The sequence below is a fragment of the Notamacropus eugenii genome, chromosome 4 (genome assembly GCF_028372415.1).
Source record: "Notamacropus eugenii isolate mMacEug1 chromosome 4, mMacEug1.pri_v2, whole genome shotgun sequence".
In the NCBI taxonomy this organism is placed as follows: domain Eukaryota; kingdom Metazoa; phylum Chordata; class Mammalia; order Diprotodontia; family Macropodidae; genus Notamacropus; species Notamacropus eugenii.
Window position 1 is genome coordinate 149,499,598 of NC_092875.1, and position 22,206 is coordinate 149,521,803.

The 22,206-nt window shown below is 40.1% G+C and overlaps 1 protein-coding gene across 6 annotated transcripts in view; it reads right to left on the bottom strand.

The window, feature by feature from the left end:
• Positions 1-11,833: 11,833 nt before the first annotated feature.
• Positions 11,834-22,206, bottom strand: part of GRHL2 (grainyhead like transcription factor 2) — a 225,755-nt gene continuing 215,382 nt past the window's right edge. For 4 of the 6 annotated variants that reach the window (XM_072603364.1, XM_072603363.1, XM_072603362.1 and 1 more), the window contains exons 15-16: positions 17,265-17,329; positions 11,834-15,288 (exon numbers count right to left, since the gene is read on the bottom strand). In XM_072603364.1, the coding sequence (XP_072459465.1) occupies positions 15,174-15,288; positions 17,265-17,329 (180 nt within the window). In that variant the 3' untranslated portion in view covers positions 11,834-15,173. The remainder of the gene's footprint in view (positions 15,289-17,264; positions 17,330-22,206) is intronic. The other 2 variants (XR_011965814.1, XR_011965815.1) reach the window with 2 other exon arrangements.

A 22,206-nucleotide genomic window follows, 5' to 3' on the forward strand; every position in this document is an offset into this window, starting at 1 on the left:
GGACTCCAAAGAGTGCATTGGCTGCAGCTTTACTCATGGGGCTGGGGCAGAGGGAGGGTGAGAAGGGATGGGTGGGAGAGTCTCCTATCAGCATTATCAAGCAGTTTATTTGCTACTAATGGACTCAACCAAACTGGTAGTTGCTGATAGCCTCATGCAATTGGTACTGCACTCATAGAAGATGTGTAAATCTTGTCTGGTATTGATGCATTTTTACAGTTAATAAGACCATCCAAAACCTTTGATCTCCATGAATAAATCCTATCCCCCTGAATTCACCCAGGTACTTTCATCCTGAGGAAGATGCTAATTTTTCTACCAGAGAGTTTTGGGGACAAGTATAGATACCCATCAGCCCACTCTACCTGTGACCTATGTGGAAGAAGTAAGGGACTGGAACTGTCTGGCTCTTATAGATCTGAGGGTGTTGAGTCTATTTACTTTTCTAAAAGAATGGATGAGGTGAGTCAGCACAGCATAATGCTGAACTTGTGGTTAGGAAGACCTAGGTTCAGTTTTGCCTCTGATAGGGGCAAATCATTGAGCTTCTCTGAACTTCACATTTTTCAGCTGTAAAATTGGTGTGATAATACCCATAGTGACTACCTCATAGGCTTGTTGTGAGTTTCAAAGGACATAATGTGTGCACAATTTAGAGTAGTATATAAGTGGCAGTTACTATTCCCCTGACTGGGAGTAGATTTGTTTATCCCATCCATTTTCACTGCAAAACTGCTTCCTCAGATCTCTGTCTTTTCCAAGGCTGATAGTCAATGCTAACTAAAATAACTGATGCCAATAATAAGACCTAAAGAGCCATCTCTATACAACCTACATTTCGGCATCACTACAGGATTTGGTAAATATGTAACCCTAATACTCACCTGAGACTTCTTATGCTGTTAGCTCAATGAGAAAGGAATTTTATAAACCTTTGGTGAACCCATCTTCAAATCTTATCCAAAACTTCTGTTACTGCAATGCCCAAGAAACTACTCACTTGGAGATCAACGTCCTTTTAGCTGTTTTTTCCACAGCTATTTTTGCAGCCCTCATCACACAGGTGACTGTGACCAACTATAAAGGAGTCCATTTTTTCTTGGCAGTCCAGTCATAGCAGGTCTATGCTGAGACAACACAGCAGCTTCTGAAATCCCCCTTTTAGCTCTGTCTTCTCTAGAATCACAGGACTTGGTTATTTGCCGATAGTCAGCAAAGCTTATGGAAGACTATCTGCCTCTAACAGGAGAGGAGATATTTTTGTTACAGTCAACAGAATCAAGAATGTAGAAACAGAATAGTGGTGCGTTCCTATAATCCCTACCATCACAGGAAGCTGAGGCAGGTACATAGCCTAAGTTTGGGAATTCTGGGCTGCAGGGGAGCTGAAGTGAATCAGATGTCCACACTAAGTCCAGCACCAATATGGGGAGCCCCTGGAGAGGAAGGACACTTCAGAGTGAATTGACCCAGGTGAAAAAGAGAACAGGTCAAAGTTCTCATGTCAGTCAGAAATGGAATCAAGACTAAAGAGCCCCTGCATTTCTACCTTAGTCAAGATAAGGAGACTCAGTCTCAAGAATGAATGACAAAATGAATCAATCAATGGGTGAATAAACAAACAAATAAACAGATGAACAATTAAATGAGTGAGCAAATAAACAAATGAATGAATAGATGGTATAAATAAATAGATATTCAAATAAATGAATCTCAACAGAGCCAAACTAATGGGTATAGGAAGCTACAAGTCTCAGTTTGTTAGCTGATGTCATACTTCCTGTAATGAATCACCAGGCTCTTGGTTTCAGGGTCCCTTTTGATCTAATGAAGGACAGAGAGTTCTTAGAGACACAAGAATAAGGAAAGGCTAAAGAAGTTACCTTGTATTAATAATAATCCTGTCTTCTGAGACAGAAACATCTCTTATGACAATTGTCCAGTTTCTTCAGGAGAAACATCTCTCATTTCTGTTATCTCTAGATCAATGAAGAGGTGTGTGTGTGTGTGTATGTGTGTGTGTGCCTGTGTGTGTGTGTGTGTGTGTGTGTGTGAGAGAGAGAGAGAGAGAGAGAGAGAGAGAGAGAGAGAGAGAGAGAGAGAGAGAGAGAGAACAGATTGGATACATGAGCTCTAGCTCTATTTAAATCCAAGAATTGACAAATGCAGATCAAATGCCATCACCACAAAAATCTCTATATAACAGAAAAGATTCCAAGTCTTCCAAACTTCCACCAGTGACCAACTTATGTCAAACAATTTTCTTTACAACAAAATTACAATGATAATAACAATCACAACTCACATTTCCACAGCATTGGGAGATGACTAAAGCCCTTTCCTCACAACAAAGGGAAGAACTAGATCTGGCCCCTGGAATCTATTGTACTCAGACTATACCTAGAATCTCAACACCTTTGAGCAAGATGGGGCTTTAGAGATTATTCCTACCCAATTCAATCATGATGAGGACACAGACACAGAGACGTTAAATGATTACACAGCTAGTTAGTGATGAGATGAGGAGAACTCAGATATTTAATTCAATAGTCCTGAACCACAGATTCAGAGGCCGACAGAACTTTCATGAAAGGTTCCTATTCTCTGTACCTCATTCATTTAGATGAGTATCAAGGAAAGGTGCTGATAAATGTCTAACAATGAGTTCTCTGAGGGAATAAAACAATGTAAACATGATACACTTTTAAATTTTATCTGCATTATTCACATTTCCTCCATCACTTTCCCAATTCTAGAGAATTTCAATGATTAACAAAATAAAGCCATGATTTATGTAGTTTTTGTTCATATCTGAGGTGTAAATACTCACACTGAAAATTGAACAATTGACTCTGGCTTAAGCTGGCTCTAGTATCTTCTCCCTGGTGTCTGTCTGTAGTTTCTCATTTCATAGTGTCTTCTCTCAGCACAATTCTAGGAAATGGCTTTAACTTAATTGTAGGGTAGCTAGGTGTCTCAGTAGATAGAATGCTGATCTGGAGTCAGAAAGACCTGAGTTCAAATCCGACCTCAGACATTTACTAGCTATGGGACCCTGAACAAGTCATTTAACCTCATTTGCCTTAGTTTCCTCATCTGTAAAAGGAGCTGGAAAATGTCAAATTGCTCCAGTAACTCTGCCAAGAAACCTCCCCAAAATGGGGTCATCAAGAGTCAGACACAACTGAACAACAAGAAAAATGTATTAAAAGACTTTAGAATTCCAGGAGCCAGTCTGTGGAATCAATTTCTGGCTTATTTCTTCCCTCTCATACCCTTTTCAAACAACAAAATAGAAAGAAGACCCTCTAATGTCCTTTATCCTTTTGAGACTTACTTTTATTATAGTTGCTTAACTTAGATTTACATTCATGGGGCAGAGCCAAGATGGCAGAGTAGAAAGACACACATACGCTAGCTCCGAACCCACAGCCCATAAAATATCTGTAAAAAAGAACTCCCAACAAATTCTGGAGCAGCAGAAGACACAGAACAATGGAGCAGATGACATTTCTGTTCCACAGAGCTCTGAAAACCTCTCGCAAAAGGTCTGTCATGCACCAGACCTGGAGCAGAGCCCAGCCCTGCCTTGGCCGTGCAGCACCAAGAGGAGCGGATCCGAGCAGGCTTCAGGGACAGAATCTCCAGCAGCCTCGAGGGTCCCTCCACCCATGGGCCCCAAAGGTTGGTGAGAGGGTCTCGTCGGCGGGTTGAGAGGGGAGTGGGGTGCCCCCATAACTCAGGCCCCCTTGGGAGGCACCAGCGGAGGCAGGAGCAGACCAGGGCTCCCCAAGCAGGCAGGAGCTCGGATCCATTGTTGAAAGTCTCTGCATAAACCCCCTGAGGGAACTGAGCCCGTGAGGCGGGCCTGCCCCGACCCACGCACCTGAACTTAATCTCACACTGAATAGCAGCCCTGCCCCCGCCCAAAGCCCTGAGGCTGGGAAGCAGCATTTGAATCTCAGACCCCACGCCCTGGCTGGGCGGATCTGGAGGTGAAGTGGGTGTGAAGAGAATATTCAGAAGTCAAGTCACTGGCTGGGAAAATGCCCAGAAAAGGGAAAAAAAATAAGACTATAGAAGGTTACTTTCCTGGTGAACAGGTATTTCCTCCCTTCCTTTCTGATGAGGAAGAACAATGCTTACCATCAGGGAAAGACACGGAAGTCAAGGCTTCTGTATCCCAGCCCACTCAATGGGCTCAGGCCATGGAAGAGCTCAAAAAGGATTTTGAAAATCAAGTTAGAGAGGTGGAGGAAAAACTGGGAGGAGAAATGAGAGACATGCAAGTAAAGCATGAAAAACAAGTAAACATACTGCTAAAGGAGACCCCAAAAATGCTGAAGAAAATAGCACCTTGAAAAATATGCTAACTCAGTTGGTAAAAGAGGTTCAAAAAGCCAATGAGGAGAAGAATGCTTTCAAAAGCAGAATTAGCCAAATGGAAAAGGAGGTTCAAAAGCTCACTGAAGAAAATAGTTCTTTCAAAATTAGAATGGAATAGATGGAGGCTAATGACTTTATGAGAAACCAAGCAATCACAAAACAAAACCAAAAGAATGAAAAAATGGAAGAGAATGTGAAATATCTCATTGGAAAAACAACTGACCTGGAAAATAGATCCAGGAGAAACAATTTAAAAATTATGGGACTACCTGAAAGCCATGATCAAAAAAAGAGCCTAGGCATCATCTTTCCTGAAATTATCAAGGAAAACTGCCCTGATATTTTAGAACCAAAGGGCAAAATAAGTATTCAAGGAATCCACAGATCACCACCTGAAAGAGATCTAAAAAGAGAAACTCCTAGGAACATTGTGGCCAAATTCCAGAGTTCCCAGGTCAAGGAGAAAATATTGCAAGCAGCTAGAAAGAAACAATTCAAGTATTGTGGAAATACAATCAGGATAACACAAGATCTAGCAGCTTCTACATTAAGGGATTGAAGGGCGTGGAATATGATATTCCAGAAGTCAAAGGAACTAGGACTAAAACCAAGAATCACCTACCCAGCAAAACTGAGTATAATACTTCAGGGGAATAATTGGTCTTTCAATGAAATAGAGGACTTTCAAGCATTCTTGATGAAAAGACCAGAGCTGAAAAGAAAATTTGACTTTCAAACACAAGAATGAAGAGAAGCATGAAAAGGTAAACAGCAAAGAGAAGTCATAAGGGACTTTACTAAAGTTGAACTGTTTACATTCCTACATGGAAAGACAATATTTGTAACTCTTGAAACTATTCAGTATCTGAGTACTGGGTGGGATTACACACACACACATGCACACGCACACACACACACACATAGAGACAGAGTGCACAGAGTGAAATGAAGAGGATGGGATCATATCTTAAAAAAATGAAATCAAGCAGTGAGAGAGAAATATATTAGGAGGCGAAAGGGAGAAATGGAATGGGGCAAATTATCTCTCATAAAAGAGGCAAGCAAAAGACTTTTTAGTGGAGGGGAAAAGAGGGGAGGTGAGAGATAAACATGAAGTTTACTCTCATCACATTCCACTAAAGGAAGGAATAAAATGCACATTCATTTTGGTATGAAAACCTATCTTACAATACAGGAAAGTGGGGGAGAAGGGGATAAGCAGGGTGGGGGGGATGATGGAAGGGAGGGCATGGGGAGGAGGGAGTAATTTGAGGTTGACACTCATGGGGAGGGACAGGATCAAAAGAGAGAATAGAAGTAATGGGGGACAGGATAGGATGGAGGGAAATATAGTTAGTCTTATACAACACGACTGTTATGGAAGTCATTTTCAAAACTACACGGATTTGGCCTATATTGAATTGCTTGCCTTCCAAAGGGAATGGGTGGGGAGGGAGGGAGGAAGAGAAGTTGGAACTCAGAGTTTTAGGAACAACTGTCCAGTACTGTTCCTGCCACTAGGAAATAAGAAATACAGGTAAAGGGGTATAAAAAGTTATTTGGCCCTACAGGACAAAAGAGAAGATGGAGACAAGGTCAGAGAGGGATGATAGAAGAGAGGGCAGATTGGTGATAGGGGCAATTAGAATGCTTGGTGTTTTGGGGTGGGGGGAGGGGACAAAAGGGGAGAAAATTTGGAACCCAAAATTTCGTGAAAATGAATGTTAAAAGTTAAATAAAAAAAAAAGATTTACATTCAGCAAGGTACCAGTATATAATTAGATTGAAGATGTTCCCATGATGTGTCCAGTGTAACTTCAACCAACAAACAAGACTGTGACCTTAAAAGAGGGTAAAAGGAAAGGAAGTGTGGTACAGTGGGGAGAGCTGAATCGGGGTTGGTTGTAATTGGAGTCAAATTTTGACTCCAGTACTGACTTGGGTCTAAATATTTTTCAGGACTGATCTTACCAATCTACTGCATGAATGAAGGATTAACCTTGTCTGCTTGGCCCCAGGGAGCAATATTAGGAGAAGTGCGTGGAATTATAGAGAACAGACTTCAGCTTGCTATAAGGAAAAACTTTCTAACCAAGCAAAATGGGTCTGAATGAGAAACTTCCTGGATTCTCATTCATTATGGCTCTTCAAGCAAAAGTTGGGTGGTCCCTTCTGCATGCTGTCATGATAATTATTGTTTTGCTATGGGTTGGATTAAATGGTCTCTAAAAGTCCCTACCATATTTAATATTATGGGACTATATAAACATTTCAGTGTGGCATCTAGTCCCTATCATATTTAAAATTATGGGACCATATAAACATCTGTGTGGTATCTTCTGAAGTTATCTTGAGCTAAATGCTTCCTGATGGTGCTGCTAGGATAAATTAGCAAAATGCATGTCCAATCAGCTGGATGAATTAACTTTCAGTTGTTATATTTAAGTTTGATGGTGCCACTATGGAACCAAACAGCTTGCATGTACCATAGTGGCCATGATCATGTGGCCCATTTCTGATTTGGTGATGACACTACCCTGGTGTTGTTGATATTCACTGCCCCAAGACCCAAGGCTGCTAGGTATACTATTGAAAAATGATATTACTGAGAGCCAATAAGACAGATTAGAGGCAACTCAGCTGAACTCTCTCAACATTCCCCTCCAAACAGCAATAAAACCATGCCTCAAGTCACTTTGGAGTGCCAGAGCCAACAAAAGGTCAGGCTGAGACATTTTTCTGGCCTAAGAAAACTTAGAAGGTTAGCAGGAGAAGTTAGTGACACCAGAGTGGAAATCTGCCTGGAGCCCACACACACAGCAGCAGCAAGTTTAGAAGCTCTCAACCCAGAGATGGTAAGAGAGTCTGACAACTGATTAGAAAGAGATTACAGAGGACCCTTTGCTGGCACTGGGTACAGCTGGAACTGATTGGTGACTCTATTGCCCATTTGTAGTTCTGAGTCACAGTTCCAAGGCAAAAGAGTGTTAGTGCTTATGGCTGCAGGGGACCAGGGGCCCTTCCTGGGTAAAGATCAGAACACAGATCAGGAGAGCAGTGATCATATCTCTCCTGAGATCACACTATCTTGAGTGCACCAAAAACTTGCAGACTCCTAGAACTAACTCTGAAAATAACCACATGGAAAAAGCTGCAAGTTTCGAACAGTGCCTTCCCACTTACAGGTGAGCAGAGCCCAACTTTAACATAAAGTTCAAAGTTAATATATAGGCTGGAAAATGAAAAAACAACATAAAAAGCTGCTATGATGACAGGGAAGATCTAGACATAAACTCAGAAGAAGACAACAATATGAAAATGGCTACAAAAAAACCTCAAAGAAAAATGCTAATTGGACCCCAACCTAACTAGCATTCCTAGAAGAATTAAAGAAAGAGATGAGTGGTAGAGGAAAATTTAAGAAAATAAATGAGAACAATGACAGAAAATTATGAACAGGAAATTCTGTAAAAGAGGCACAAAAAACCCAAAGAAAATAACACCTTAAATAAAGAATTGGTCAAATGGTTAAAAAGAGGCAGGAAATTTCCCTGAAGAAAAAACTCCTTAAAAAAGCAGTATATAGTACAAATGGAAAAGTAGGAGCAAAAATTTACTGAAGAATAAAAACTCCTAAAAAGAGCAGAATTGGTCAAATAAATAAAGAGGTACAAAAACTCACTGCAGAAAATAATTATTTAAAAACTAAAATTGGACAAGTGAAAGCTAATCAAGAAACAATAAAACAATAAAATAAAGTCAAACAAATGAAAAGTAAAAGACACTGGAAAAAGTGAACTGGAAAATAAATTAAGGAGAGATAACTTAAGAATTATTACACTACCTGAAAGCCATGACCAAAGAAAAACCCTAAACATCATATTTCAAGAAATTATCAAGGAAAACTCCCCTAATAGCTTAGATTCAGAAATTAAAAGAATTCACCAATAACTTCCTAAAAGAAATCTCAAAAAAATTAAAACTCCCAGAAATATTATGTCAAACTCCAGAGTTTCCAGGTCAAAAAGCAAATATTTCAAGCATCCAGAAAGAAAACATTAAAATACTATGGAGTCACAGTCAAGATCATACAAAATCTGGAGGCTTAAAGGCATGAAGGGAATGGAAGACTTGTACTATGATATTCCAGAAGGAAAAGGAGCTAGCATTATAATCAATAATAACCTACCCAGAAAAACTAAGTATAATCCTTCAAAGGGAAAAATGGATATTTAATGAAGTAAAGAACTTTCAAGTATTCCTGATGAAAAGACCAAAGTTGAATAAAAAATTTTATATTCAAGCACAATACTCAAGAGAAGCATGAAAAGGTAAATATTAAAGAGTAATCATAAAGGTCTCAATAAAGTTAAACTATTTACATTCCTATATGGAAGATGATACATATAATTCCTAAAAACTTTATCATTATTAGGGCAGTTAAAAAGCATTTACTTAGACTAAGGGCATGAATGTGAGTTAATTATGTTGGAATTATCTCCAAAATAATGAAGAGGTGAGAAAGAGGAATGCACTGGGAAAAGGGGGAGGGGGAGGTATAATGGGGAAAGTTTTCTCATGTAAAAGAGGCACATAAGGAAGAACTTTTGCAATTAAGGGGAAAATGGGGTGGAGGGTGGTGTGCAATGCTTGACCCTCAGTCTCATTGGAACTGGTTCAAAGAAAAAAGAATATATCTACACACTTAGTTGGGTCTAGATATGTAACCTAAAAAATAAGGAAATGGGGAAGGATAAGAGAAAAGGGGAGGATGATAAAAGGAAGGACAGGTTAAAGGAGGCAGGGGTCAGAAGCAAAACAGACTTTTGAGGAGGGATAGGAAAAGAAGAGAGAGAAGAAACAGAAGAAACTGGGGTAGAAGGAAATACACAGTGAGTAACAATAACTGTGAATGTCAATGTGATGAGTTCACTGATAGAATGAAGGGGATAGCAAAATGGATTAGAAACCAGATTCCAACACTATACTGTTTATAAGAGACACACTTGAAACAGAAAGACATGTGAATTAAATAAAGGATGGGTGCAAGGTCTGATATGCATCACCTGAACCAAAAGATGGTAGAGGTGGCAGTCATAGTTTCAGAAGGGGTAGGAGCAAAAATAGACCTAATCAGGAAATAATCAGGGAGGCTGCAATTGAATAGAGGGTGCTATGGACAGTGAAATAATAACCACAATTTTTTACAGCAAGTTTCTCTGACAAAGGCCTCATTTCTCAAATATATGCTGAGTACAGAACTAAGTCAAATTTATAAAAATAAGAGCTATTCCCCCAACTGATAAATGGCCAAAGGCAGTTTTTAGAAGAAATCAAAGCTATCTATAGTCATATGAAAAAAATGCTCTAAATTACTATTGATAAGAGAAAGTCAAATTAAAACAACTCTAAAGTATCATACCATGCCTTTCAAAAATGACAAATGGTGGAGGGGATGAGGGTAAAATAAGTACACTAATGAACTGTTGGTAGAATAATCAACTGGTCCAACAATTCTAGAGAACAATTTGGAAATAGGCACAAAAGATTTTAAATTGCGCATATCCTTTGACCCAGCAATATCACTATTAGGTATGCATGCCAAAAAAAGAGATCAGAGAAAAAGGAAAAAGACCTATATGTACATAAATATTGATAGCAGCTCTTTTTGTGGTGGCAAAAATTTGGAAATGAAGATGTTTATCAATTGGGGAATGGCTAAACAAGTTGTGGCATATGACTTTGATGGAGTACTACTGTGCTATGGGAAATGACAAAGGGGATGGTTTCAGAAAAATATACCAAGATCTATACACACTAAAACAAAGTGAAGTGAGAAGAACCAGGAGATCACTGTGTATACTAACAGCAACGTTGTAATGATGAGCAATTGTGATCAGTGATTCAAGACAATTCCAAAGGACTCATGATAAATAACCCACTATCCGTCTCCAAAGAGGGAACTGATGAACTCGGAGTACAAATTGAAGCACAATTTTCTCATTATTTTTCTTACTTTTTTTGAAATGCGGCTAATATGGTAATATGTTTTGCATGATTTCACATGCATAACTGATACACTGTTTGCCTTCTCAATGAGTACTATAGGAGGAGGGAGGCAGAGAATTTGGAATCCAAAATATAAAAAGGAAAGACTGTTAAAAATAAATAACAATTTGAAATGTGTGTGTGTGAAAGTGATTTTCTTAGGGAAGGCTTCCTAGGGACAAATTTTGAGCTAGGGATCAAAAGAGGTATTGAACATAGATGGTAGAGAAGAGGGAGAGAGAAATATGCAACGTATAAATCAAGAACATTTGGGCTATGAACCTGCTGGGAGGGGAGGAATTATTGCAGACAAACAAGAAATGATACTATACAGTTACTGGGGGAAAGCTGATGAACAGTCTTAAGTCCTAAATCATAGATTTAGAGCAAAAAGGGTTCCCCTCATTTTATAGGTAAGAAAACTGAGGGGTTAGGGAGGTTAAGTAATTAAGTAAATGGCCCAGCGGATAGAGCACTGTGCTTAGAATCCAGTTTATTATTTGTGGAACCCTGGGCAAGTCACTTAATCCTGTTTGCCTCAGTTGCCTCATCTGTAAAATGAGCTGGAGAAGGAAATACCAAACCACTCCCATATCTTTGTCAAGAAAACCCCAAATGGAGTCATGGAGAATTGGATACCATTGAAACAACATGGCAGCAATTACATGGATAGTAAATTTCAAACACACGATTTGAACCAAGTTCCCTGAGCAAAGAATTGACAGGATGACATTTCCTTTTTAGAAAATTTATTCTAGCAACTATATGGGCTCCAGTGGATAACCTTCTGGAATTAAGAGTCAATCCTGCTTTTCAAATCCAGCTCTGCAGCTTACTATTTATGTGACTTTGCGCTAGTCACTTAAGCCCTCTCAACCTCAGTTTCCTCATCTGTAAAATGAAAGGTTTAGACTAGATAACCTTGAAGGACCTTCCAAGGTCTGCATCTATTATCCTACAGTCCTACGATAATGGCAGAGAGAATATTTAGGCGGGTATTTTAGTAGTCTAAGAGGGAGCAGATTGCTGATTAGATTAAAATGACCCTGGTGGAGATGAAGAGGAAATGATTCAATTAAGAGATCAACGTCTTTGAATTTTGAAGACATGGTATCAGCTTAGAGGAAAAAAACAAAAAAGCAAAACAACGAAAGTATGTGATTGTCCATAAGGGAGTGGCAGCATCGGAGCCTTTTCCCCATCCTAGTTCCTTCAGCAACTTTTCTGTGCACTCCATCAGGCAGGAAGCATTCGGGAGAAATTTTTTGATCGTAACCATGCTGGGAGCTACCCCTGGAGGAAATCTGGTGGCAGCTGAATATTCGCTGCCTAGAGCAGCCAATCTCCTGCCAACATGCTGAAGAATCCAAGGCCTCACCCAAAGCACCAGACGCTGCTGTTCACTCTTACATTATGAATATTTATTTTTCTTCTTAAAAATGTACAAAAAATAAAATAACTGTATTTTTAGTTTATAGATTCCCCCTCTCCCATTTACAAAACTATTAAGTTACATAGGCTATTGGTTTGTTTTGTTTTATTATTTTTTAACATGAAAGCAAATCGTATACAATGTTTCTTTTGCTTGCCATGAAAAAGGGCCTTTCACAGAATTTGGCACAAACCCTCCTGTTTCTGTTGAGTTCTAGCAATTTTAAATAAAGGGAAGAATTTAAACATTCCATCTATTTCATCCATGTCCTGCATCTCTGCAGAGGCTGGTACAAATGCACAGGTGCCACCTGGGGGGATTGCTCCGAAGGAAAATCAGACAGCCCCATTTCCAAACCAGCCGTGGCATAGGTTTAAACAGCTTAACGTAAACAAGTAAAAAGCACTTGCTTCAAGTGCCTCCATGGTCCATCCATCAAAAACTTAGTGTCTGTTTGAAAGTGGCAGATAAGACAGGAAGAAGGGTAAAGTTCTTCTGTTTCTGGAGTGCTTGTTGGCCAAAAATTTCTGACACTTGATAATTTATCAAAGCATTGCTAATGTGCTCCGTAAAAGGCACATCCAAGCTAGTCCAGGAGCTTTTCCTTCAGAGGAGGAAGCAGCAGAGAGGCTGGGGAATGGAGAAGAGAGAAGGGGATGTGGGATGGAAGTGGCGGGGGGAGGGGATTATATGCTGGTGGCTGCCTGAAACACTGTAATGTGTAGAGAAAGTAATGGAACAAGGCTTCAGATGCACTCAGCCTCTGGAGATACACTGGTCACTACTTCTTTGGGGAACGAGTTATATAAATCTTCATGTAAGAATAGTTATATCGTAGGGTTATGGGCCACATCTCACCATCAACAAACCATCACTGTTGCTTGCTAGCAATTGCAGTGGTACCAGAAGATGACATTTAAAAACTGGCTAATCAAGGTCTTCGCCACACAATGGGAAAGGTGAATAACAGGCAGATTCGATTTCTCCTTCAAGAAACTAGTCACTAAAGTGCCAGAAGTGGCGAGGACAAGGCTAGTTAGTGCTCCCAGGAGTTTGGGACTTATAACTGCATGCAGGCAAGTTAGATGGATGCTCTCAAGGAACTTGTGAAGTGAAAATCATATCTTTTTTCATTTAGGTTTTTTCAGCAGTAGGTTTAGAAGTATTCAGGTGAAATCCATGAACATTTTGGTGAGATGGATTAAGTATGGCATCAGTCAGCTCCACGTGTTAAGTGACAGCAAAGTCAACTAGAGAAAAAGGGGAAAGTGATTTGATCTACTGTATAAATGAATCTGTTTAAGATATAGTGGTGTGCTTGATCAAGGGATTTTTCCCTTTCTCTGTTGGTAAGGGAAACACAGAAAGGTGAGTTACCACCTTATCTTTCTCCCTATCCTCTCCCCATTCTTAGGCACAATCTGTGATCTTTTCTATACTCTTGCTAAGAGAGAAGTAATCTGCACTCTCCAACTGGGAAAACATAAGTGGGAGCAGGAGACAAGGCCAGACAGGGCCCGGATACAGATTTGGGGAAGCTCCACAGAGGGGGTAGGTATGGTTCATTTTGCTGGTTTGCAATGCCCAGGGCCAGCACTTGAAATCCAGGGTGCCTTCCATTGAAGACCTCAAAGTGCTTTGTGTACGGCATCCAATGGCCAGTCAAAGGGAAACTGAGGCATGGGGAAGACTAAGAAGTTCATACTGGGGACACACTCCATTCTCCTCATTCCAGGGGCTCAGTGCTTCGGACTCTGGCGAATTGCAGAGAGTATGTTTACTGAAACACATGGTCAGATCTGCTTGCTGTTTTAAGAGATCATCTACCAAAATGTTTCTCTTTCTCTTCATTTCCCAGGAGTTCTCTCCCCAGGTCACACATCTTGTTTTTGGAAAGGTTTCCCAAAGGAAAAGAGTACATACAGCTCAGGAGGTGAAGGGACCCTTTAGAGTTTCATTCACTTTCTTAGCATCTGATGCCAATGGGAGGAGACAGAGTTAAATCTAAGTGCCTATGCTGAGTAGGTACAGTTACAGCTAAGAGCTTGTTCTGGTGGCCAGGGGCCAGGAACAATCACTCCTGGGCAATGATAAAAAACATGACTAGTTTAAATGAAAAATCAACGAGTAAGGCACATGGAATAACACATCATGGTCTGGTCCATACCTGCAGTGACTTGATGGGCCATAGGGTTAGTACTTTGAGGGACCCCCAAATGCTCACAGAGTTTCTGGTATCAGTCAGTACCCTGGAAAGGGACAAGGAGACCCTTTGATTTTCTTGAGGGAAAACCAGTATTTAGGAGACATGAAAGAACACAATCAAGGGATGCATGCAACAGGTCCAGTGAAAGGGAACATAGTAATGAGTAGGGAAAGGGAAGTCCATGAGGACAGGGAAAGAGACCCAGGGGAGAGGCTGCGTAGAGACTAGCCCCAACCACTGGCAGCAAATTCTTGGGCTCGCAGCCCAGGAACACTACTACTCAACTTCAGGCCATGTCTGCTGCCCAACACCATCCCTGGGGGAGGGGCAGGATGAAAGCTCTTGAAGAAAGGCAGATCTCAGGGCATGCACCCCACCCCCCCAAATACAGTGGCAGTAAACGTGCCCACATACAGTAGGTAAAATATATTATTGCAATATTATAAACATTATGTACAGATGCTAAAGAGGCATACTTTTCAGGTCACTTACAAATTACATGGTAGTTGAACATCTTTCTGTACAAGTCCCTGTGGGCTACTTGCTGGGAGCTTCCAGAGGTATTTGACAAGACTGCCTTCCCCAGGGCAAAGAAAGGGGGTTTCTGACTGGTGAATGCAACTGTTGGACTCTGCATCACCTGGGTTAACTCTACCATGGAGTAGCCCACTTTGTCCAGCCACATGGTGGAGAAAAGGATATAACTAAAACATTCCAGCCTCCCCCAGCTGAAAAGCAGATGCTTTTCCCTCAGTGGGGAAGACCCTAGACTATCTCATCTTGAGGATGGATCACTCCATACCTAGGAGTGACCTATGGAGTCCAGGCACCAGCTGGCTCTTGGAGCTCTAAGGGTCTGGAGGTACCTTCCCAGCTAGGATCCTATCAGAAAACCAGGCCTCCCTCAACTCTGCCCCAGTGAGGCATGATACTAAAAAGGGCATTTTTTTCCTTTGTTTCCCCTCCCCAAAGCAGTCTTGTAACAGCATTTCTCAGATGGGTGACTAGGGTCTGCAGGGTTCTTGGGGGCAGGGAGGGGCATGCTTTTCTCTGGGGATGAAATGCAGTGACGGTTCCTGCAGAGGGGGCTTGCAGGGTTGGTCAGATTTCCATCAGAGTGATCTTGAAGCCATCCACCATGCTCTCCATGTTAAGGATGAAAGTGTCCTCATTGGAGTAGTGCTCAATGATGTTATCATCCATGTTCACCAAAATGCTGGAGAAAAGAGGGAGAGATTGGCAGCTATAAAGAAATCCAAGGGCTCAGCACAAGGGAGAGAACTTTGGAGACACAAAAAGACCTCTTAAAGGACCTTGATTCCGCACCCAGGCCTTTAGAAGATGAGATCTGCTTTCCTTGTGCTCTCAGTCTCCTAGAGGCTGACAATAAGGGCTTGGAAGCTTTAGTACACTCTATCTCTTCTCTTAAAACAGGGGTTGTTAGTTTGGGGTCTGGGAACTCATTTTTAAATCAATCTATCTATATATGTATATATATATTTTTTTTCCTTCCTTCCTTCCTTCCTTCCTTCCTTCCTTCCTTCCTTCCTTCCTTCCTTCCTTCCTTCCTTCCTTCCTTCCTCCCTCCCTTTCCTCTCAAAAGAAAGGTCCAGGGAGCAATGTTTGGGAGGTATTTTCTCATCCTACCTATCCTCTCACTCAAACACAAGCTAGAGATTATTTTTCAGCATGAGCAACGATGCCTTAGAAATCAGAAAACCCTACAAGTCAGGCTTGATTTATTATTTTGTTGGTTGTCTAGATTAAAGAAAGTGATAGAGAAAATGTTATTAATGCAGGCGAAACTTAAAAGTGTTTCCTAATTCATTGTTGGTGGAGCTGGAGCTGTGAGCTAACATAACTATTCTTCAGAGCAGTTTGGAATTATGCCCAAAAGGCTATAAAAATGTGCATACCCTTTGACCCAGCAATATCACTTTTAGGGCTGTATCTGAAAGAGATAAAAATGGGAAAAGGACCCACATGTACAAAAATATTTATAGCAGTTCTCTTTGTGGTGGTCAGCAACCAGAAACTGAGGGACTGTCCATCAATTGGGGAATGACTGAACAAGCTGTGGTATAATTGTGCTATAAGAAATGACAAATCTGACTTCAGAAAAAACTGGAAAGATTTATATGAACTGATGCTGAGCGAAGAGAGCAGAACCAGGAGAACACTGTACACAGTAACAGCCACAGTCTTTGATGACTGATTTTGATAGACTTAGCCCTTCTCAGCAATGCGAGGACCTAAAACAACTGCAAAGGACTAAGAACGGAAAATGCCATCCACATCCAGAGAAAGAACTGTGGAATCTGAATGTAGAGTGAAGCAGACTATTTTCTTTTTTGTTTTTTCTTTCTCATGGTTTCTCCCATTCATTATAATTCTTCTGTACAACACAACTAATGTGAAAATTCGTTTAAGAGGAATGTATAGGTACAGCCTATGTCAGATTGCAGGCTGTTTTGAGGAAGGAGTGGGGAGAGAGAGAAAAAATTTAAAACTTATGGAAATGAATGTTGAAAACTAAAAATAAACTAAAGGGAAAATTAAAAAAAAAACTTAAAAGTGTTTTCTGTATTTTGGGTGACTGCTAAACATTTACTAGCATACCTATACTCCACCAATCAACTGTACCAGCCTTTCTCTTGATCTGACCTACAAAGCCCTCAGGAACAGAGCTCTCTGGTACAGCCCTGTCTTCCATTATTTCCCCTCCAAACCTACTACAGTTTCTTTTCTTTACCTTGCCTTAAGAGCTCATTAGAAACTCTCCTCTTTTTGGAGATTTTCACAACACATCCCCAACCTAGCACTTCTGCTACCATGGGAAATAGAAAGAAAATTGTTGAGCATTATTGGACAACAGATTTACATAGAAAAGAAATTTGCATTCATAGAATCATAGATTTAGAGATGTAATGGACCTTGAAGGCTATTAAATCCAACTCCATCTGTTTATGGATGAGGAAACTGAGGTAGAGAGTGGTTAAGTGATTTGCCCAGTATCATATAGCTATTAAGTCCCTGAGGCAGGATTTGAACTTGGATCTGCCTAACTCCAAGTCCAGTGCCCTAGGCCCCTGCCTCTTTAATTTGGAGTGTGTGTGTGTGTGTGTGTGTGCGCTTGTTGTTTGTTTGGTGGAAGAGAGAGATTTTGTGAAAAGTGATTATATTTTTCCTTACCCTTTTTTGCTTTTCTTGTAAAGTTTTGAAATCTTCTCCACTGGCAACCCATATTTCTCAGATATCTATAAACACCAACAAAAGACACAATAAGTAAGTAGGGGAGAGATTGTAGTCCAATATTAGGCAATTAAATTTAAAACTGTTTTGACTTTCTTTCACTGTGACCCCTACTTAGGTGTCAACATGTTTCATTAATGCGACATTCTCAATCATCCCCACCTAGTGCTATTTACCCCTGAGGTCAGAGAAAGTGAAAAATTTAAATCACTCCACTAAAGTCTCTGGGGAGCAAAGCCCCAGGGCATCTTCTCAATCCCTACTTTTACTGCAAGAAGTAAAAACTTTTGAGTGTCTTCTTGGGGAGCTGTCCACAAGCTGAAACATCCCACACCCCTTACTAGCATATATAGGTTTAATTACATGCCCCCAAGACACTCCACTCCAGTCCTTGCTCTCAACATCATTCAGATCTACTGCTGGATGTGACAGTGAGTCAATTGCCTCTCCCTAGAGAAAAAAAAAAAAACTGCCCTGAACACATCATCTTGATTGTGATGCTGAAGCCAATGCCACAGGATTTAGCCCAAGGAAGGGAATTTAGCAGAGGACCAGATTACTTTAGATCTCAAGACAAAAGGGGCTTCAGAGTTTATCTAATCCAACCTCCTTATTTTACAGATGAAGAAAGCCCAGATCATCCAGGTCAAGCTCCCATTGCAGTGTCCTTTCCATTATTAATTCAGGAAGTGACAGAAACAACAGTAATAACTCTATGCCCCAAAGCACCTCAGCACCTATTCCTTATAATCTGTTCCTCTAATGAAGTGGTCCTGCTTGCAAACACTTCTTTTCCTCTTGAGCCCTGGGAGCCCTTCCCTCCTATTGTTCCCCCTCTCCCTAATTTTCAGTCTTTCTACGGGTCCTTCTCTATTGGTTACAAACATGCCCAGATACACCCTCTTTCAATGCTTAAATAACCTTCACTTTATCTCACCATCCTATATATTTCTTCCCATTCATAGTTAAAACTCCTAGAAAAAAAAAGCCATTCTTCTTACCTCCATTGCTTCATCTCATACTCATTTCTCAATCCCTTACAAGCCAGCTTCCAACTTTATTATTCAACTTAAACTGTTCTCTCTATAGTTATCAGTCCCCAGGGGGCATTTTTTCTCTAGGGGCAAACCTGAGGGGTTTGAGGATTTCTAGTACTAGGACTCATGAGTCCCTATGCTTCCTCATGATTATCAATTAGCTATCCAAGAGTTAATCAGCTTTTAGAAAGAAGTATTTAATAAGCATATATAACTAAGAGATTTGTCATCGTTCTTCCCTTCCCCCCAAGACTAGGGGCACACTCTCCTCCTTCACACACAAGGTCCCTGGAGAGAGTGGGCTGAAACTTAGATCAAGTAGCTAAAGGGTAATAGCAAGGACTATTTCATTAGTCTGTATCCCTGGCACATAGTATGTACTTAACAGAGTTCTGGACCTATTCAATTTTTTATTGAATGTTAATATGAAATTTAAAAACTCCTCCCTCTCAAGAAGAGACTCCAGTATAATTTTAGGTCTTTCTCAGCAAGCTTGATGAGCTTCTAGTTTCCCTAACAGCTAAGACACAGGTCATTCAAAAGGCACCTAAAATATTATTTTAGTCTATTATGGTGATCTTTTTTTTAATGTAGGTGTAATCAAATAAACTGTCCTCATAAAGAGAAACAAAGTATTGATAGTCCAGGTCAATAAATTCAAAGCAATCGCAAAATGTGAGTTTGATGGTCAGTAGTTTGATTTGAGTACTTTCTTAAGCAAGGACTAGGCTCCCTCACAGTGATAGTTTAAAGCACAGTTCAGCCTTTCTTGAAACATCTTTAAATTACCTAGATATACTCTGGATATTTACTACAGGAATTCTCTTCATTCTGTCAGCATTTCCACTCTCAGCAGCTCAGATTCATAGACTTCAGGTTGTCAAATTTTCCCTATTGTCTATTATTGAAACTGGGTTGGCACAAAATTGAGCTGAAAGTGCTATTTTACTGCTTTGATATGAGGCTCTGATGCAAATTTCTAGCTCTTGGCCTACTTACAACCAACAATAAGACAAAAGCCACTGTTCAGGAGGACCCATATTCCTTCTTGGTTTGTCAGCAGATACTTAGTGTTCATGGCTACTTGGAGCCCCCTACACAATTTCACGGGAGCTCTCCACTATCCTTGGAAGTCTGCAGTAAGAGTTCAAACATCTCCATCAATTCTACAGATCTAATCCTTCTGTAAATTACAACCTGAGCACAGTCTGTAAAAAGGGATAAAGAAAAACAGAATCTTTTGGACAATGCCCATATTTTTGTTGTCATTTAAGTCATGTCTGACTCTTGTGACCCCTTTTGGGGTTTTCTTGGCAAAGGTACTACAGTGGTTTGCCATTTCCTTCAGCAGCTCATTTTATAGATGAGGAAACTGAGGCAAACAAGGTTAAGTGACTTGCCCAAGGTCACTCAGCTAGTAAGTGTCTGAGGTCAGATTTAAATTCAGGAAGATAAGTCCTCCAGACTTCAGGCCCAATACTCTATCCACTTCACCACATTTAAAATTTTAATATAAATTATGAAGTGATTACTGATAAGGTAAATTATCATGAATTTATGTAATCCAAAAAAAAAAATAGTCACTGGTAGCATGGTGTAGTAGATAGAGGGTCACCTTTGGAATCAAGAATATCTGAGTTTAAGTTTCTTCTCTGACACATATTGGCTGTAAGACCATGGGCAAGTTACCTAACTTTTCAGAACTCTCAGGCAACTCTTTAAGACTGTGAAATGCAAAGCAGATGTCATCTAAATTGACAGAAAAAGTTTCCTCACCAGGAATTCCCTATATCAAGGAAATTAGAGGTCTGGACAAAAATAACAACCATTTTTTGATCTTATAGTCCAAATGGACACCAACTGTCTTGAGAAATCCAGACACTAAGAGGATACTTAAGACATATAATGGAAATGTCATGGAACAACACCACATGTATGTTGATCATAGATTTAGAACTATTAGGAAACCTTAGAGGTCATCTAGTCCAACCCATTTATTTTACAGATTACAAAATGTAAACCTGGATAGTTGAAGTGACTTAGGGTCATAGACCTATGACTTCTGACCTCAGAAGTCATTGGGCCCAATCTCTTCACTTTACAAATCAATCAATCAACAACCCCTAGTTAAGTCCTTGATATTTGTTGGGTCTAGTCATGTACCTGTCCAATCATCTGACCATTCCAGGGTCCATAAATATCCAGGGTTTCATTCCATTTAGGAAAAGGGATTAGTAATCTATTATATCCCCTCTTACTGAGTTTAAGGTGCTCTGATGCCAGCCTAAGCCTGTGTTGAAGACATCTTTGAATGGAGCAGGTTCTCTAGGCTGGCTCTAGTCTGGCTTCCTATGTGGGACACTGGAGTAAGGTAGGAGAATAATAAGGAAACCCTAAGAACCAAATATTCTCTAGTACACATCATAGTGGTATTTACCAACAAAAAAGTTAGTAGACATGTCTTTTGTTAATTTCTTTGGGGATGTGCCATTGTTTTGAGCACCATCATGACTAAGTAGGAATTCAAAGCCATGACTATTGAACCACAAAGTAAAGACAAATAAGATTTATCACATAGGGCTTGTGAGATAGAGGTTTTTCTAGATTAGTGTTTCTCTGTATTAATAGAGGCAATATGGTACAAGGGGGAAATGTACTAGATTTAGAATCAGAGGCCCTGAGTTTGAATGTTGGTCCTGCAAGTTACTGCCTATGTAATTTTAGGTAAGTCAGCACAGTATCACAGAAAGGCTAAGGTGGAACTAAGATGGTGAAGAAGCAGAAAGAAATGCAGAAATGTCCTTCTCAAACTTCTACAAACAGATTTTGAAAATGCCACAGACCAAATCCTAATGGGGAAAACCCACAAAAGAGCATTGCATCATTTTCACAGCCCAAGTCAGCATAGGGAGGTAGAAAAGTCTAAGGACATTGGAGAGAGCATTTGGGCGGGAGCATGGGACTATGGGAAGCATTCTAACACAGGGAGAGATTGTGCACCAGAACAAAAAGTAGGTCCCAGATCTAGATCAGTGCACTGTGACAGGAATAGATGCCAACTTGCAACTTTATCAATCATCCAATACCTAGTTCCAAGTTGCAGACCCAGGGTAGACTGAGGAAGGGAATTGAATTGCCCGGAGTGGCATTCCAGTGAGGAATAACAGCAAGCTTATCTTGTAAACTGAACAAGGAGGAGTTGGGGAAAGTGGCTAACACTTGAACCTCACTTTCATCTGACCTAGTTAAAGGAAGATAGAATATCCACAGAGATATTTATTTTTATTTATTTCATAAATACAATTTATTTAGTAAATAAAGCATATTTATTATTAACAGAGAAATAGGAAGGGAAGGAGAAAAGGAAGAAGAGGGCATTAGAAGGAAAGTAGATAAAGGGAGGGATTAGTCTTAAGCAAAATGAACTCTAAATATGTACAAGAATATTTATAGCTCTTTTTCGAGGTGGCAAAAAATGAGAATCTGAAGGGGTACCCATAAATTGGGAAGTGGCTGAACAAGCTATGGTATATAAATTTGATGGAATATTATTATATTGTAAGAAATGGTGAAGAGGATGATTTTGGAGAAACTTGGGAAGACTTGTACGAACTGATGTAAAGCAAAAATATCAGAACCAAGAGAACAACACAGTGAAGACAAATAACTTTGCAGAATTAGGAAGTCTGATCAGTGTAACAAGCACTCTGAAATTCAGAGGATAAATGATAAAACATTCTGCCTATCTCCTGATAGGGAAGTGAAGGACTCACAGTGCTGAAGGAGACATGCTTTTTGGGATATGACCAACTTGGAAATGTGTTTTGTTTGACTATCCACAAGTC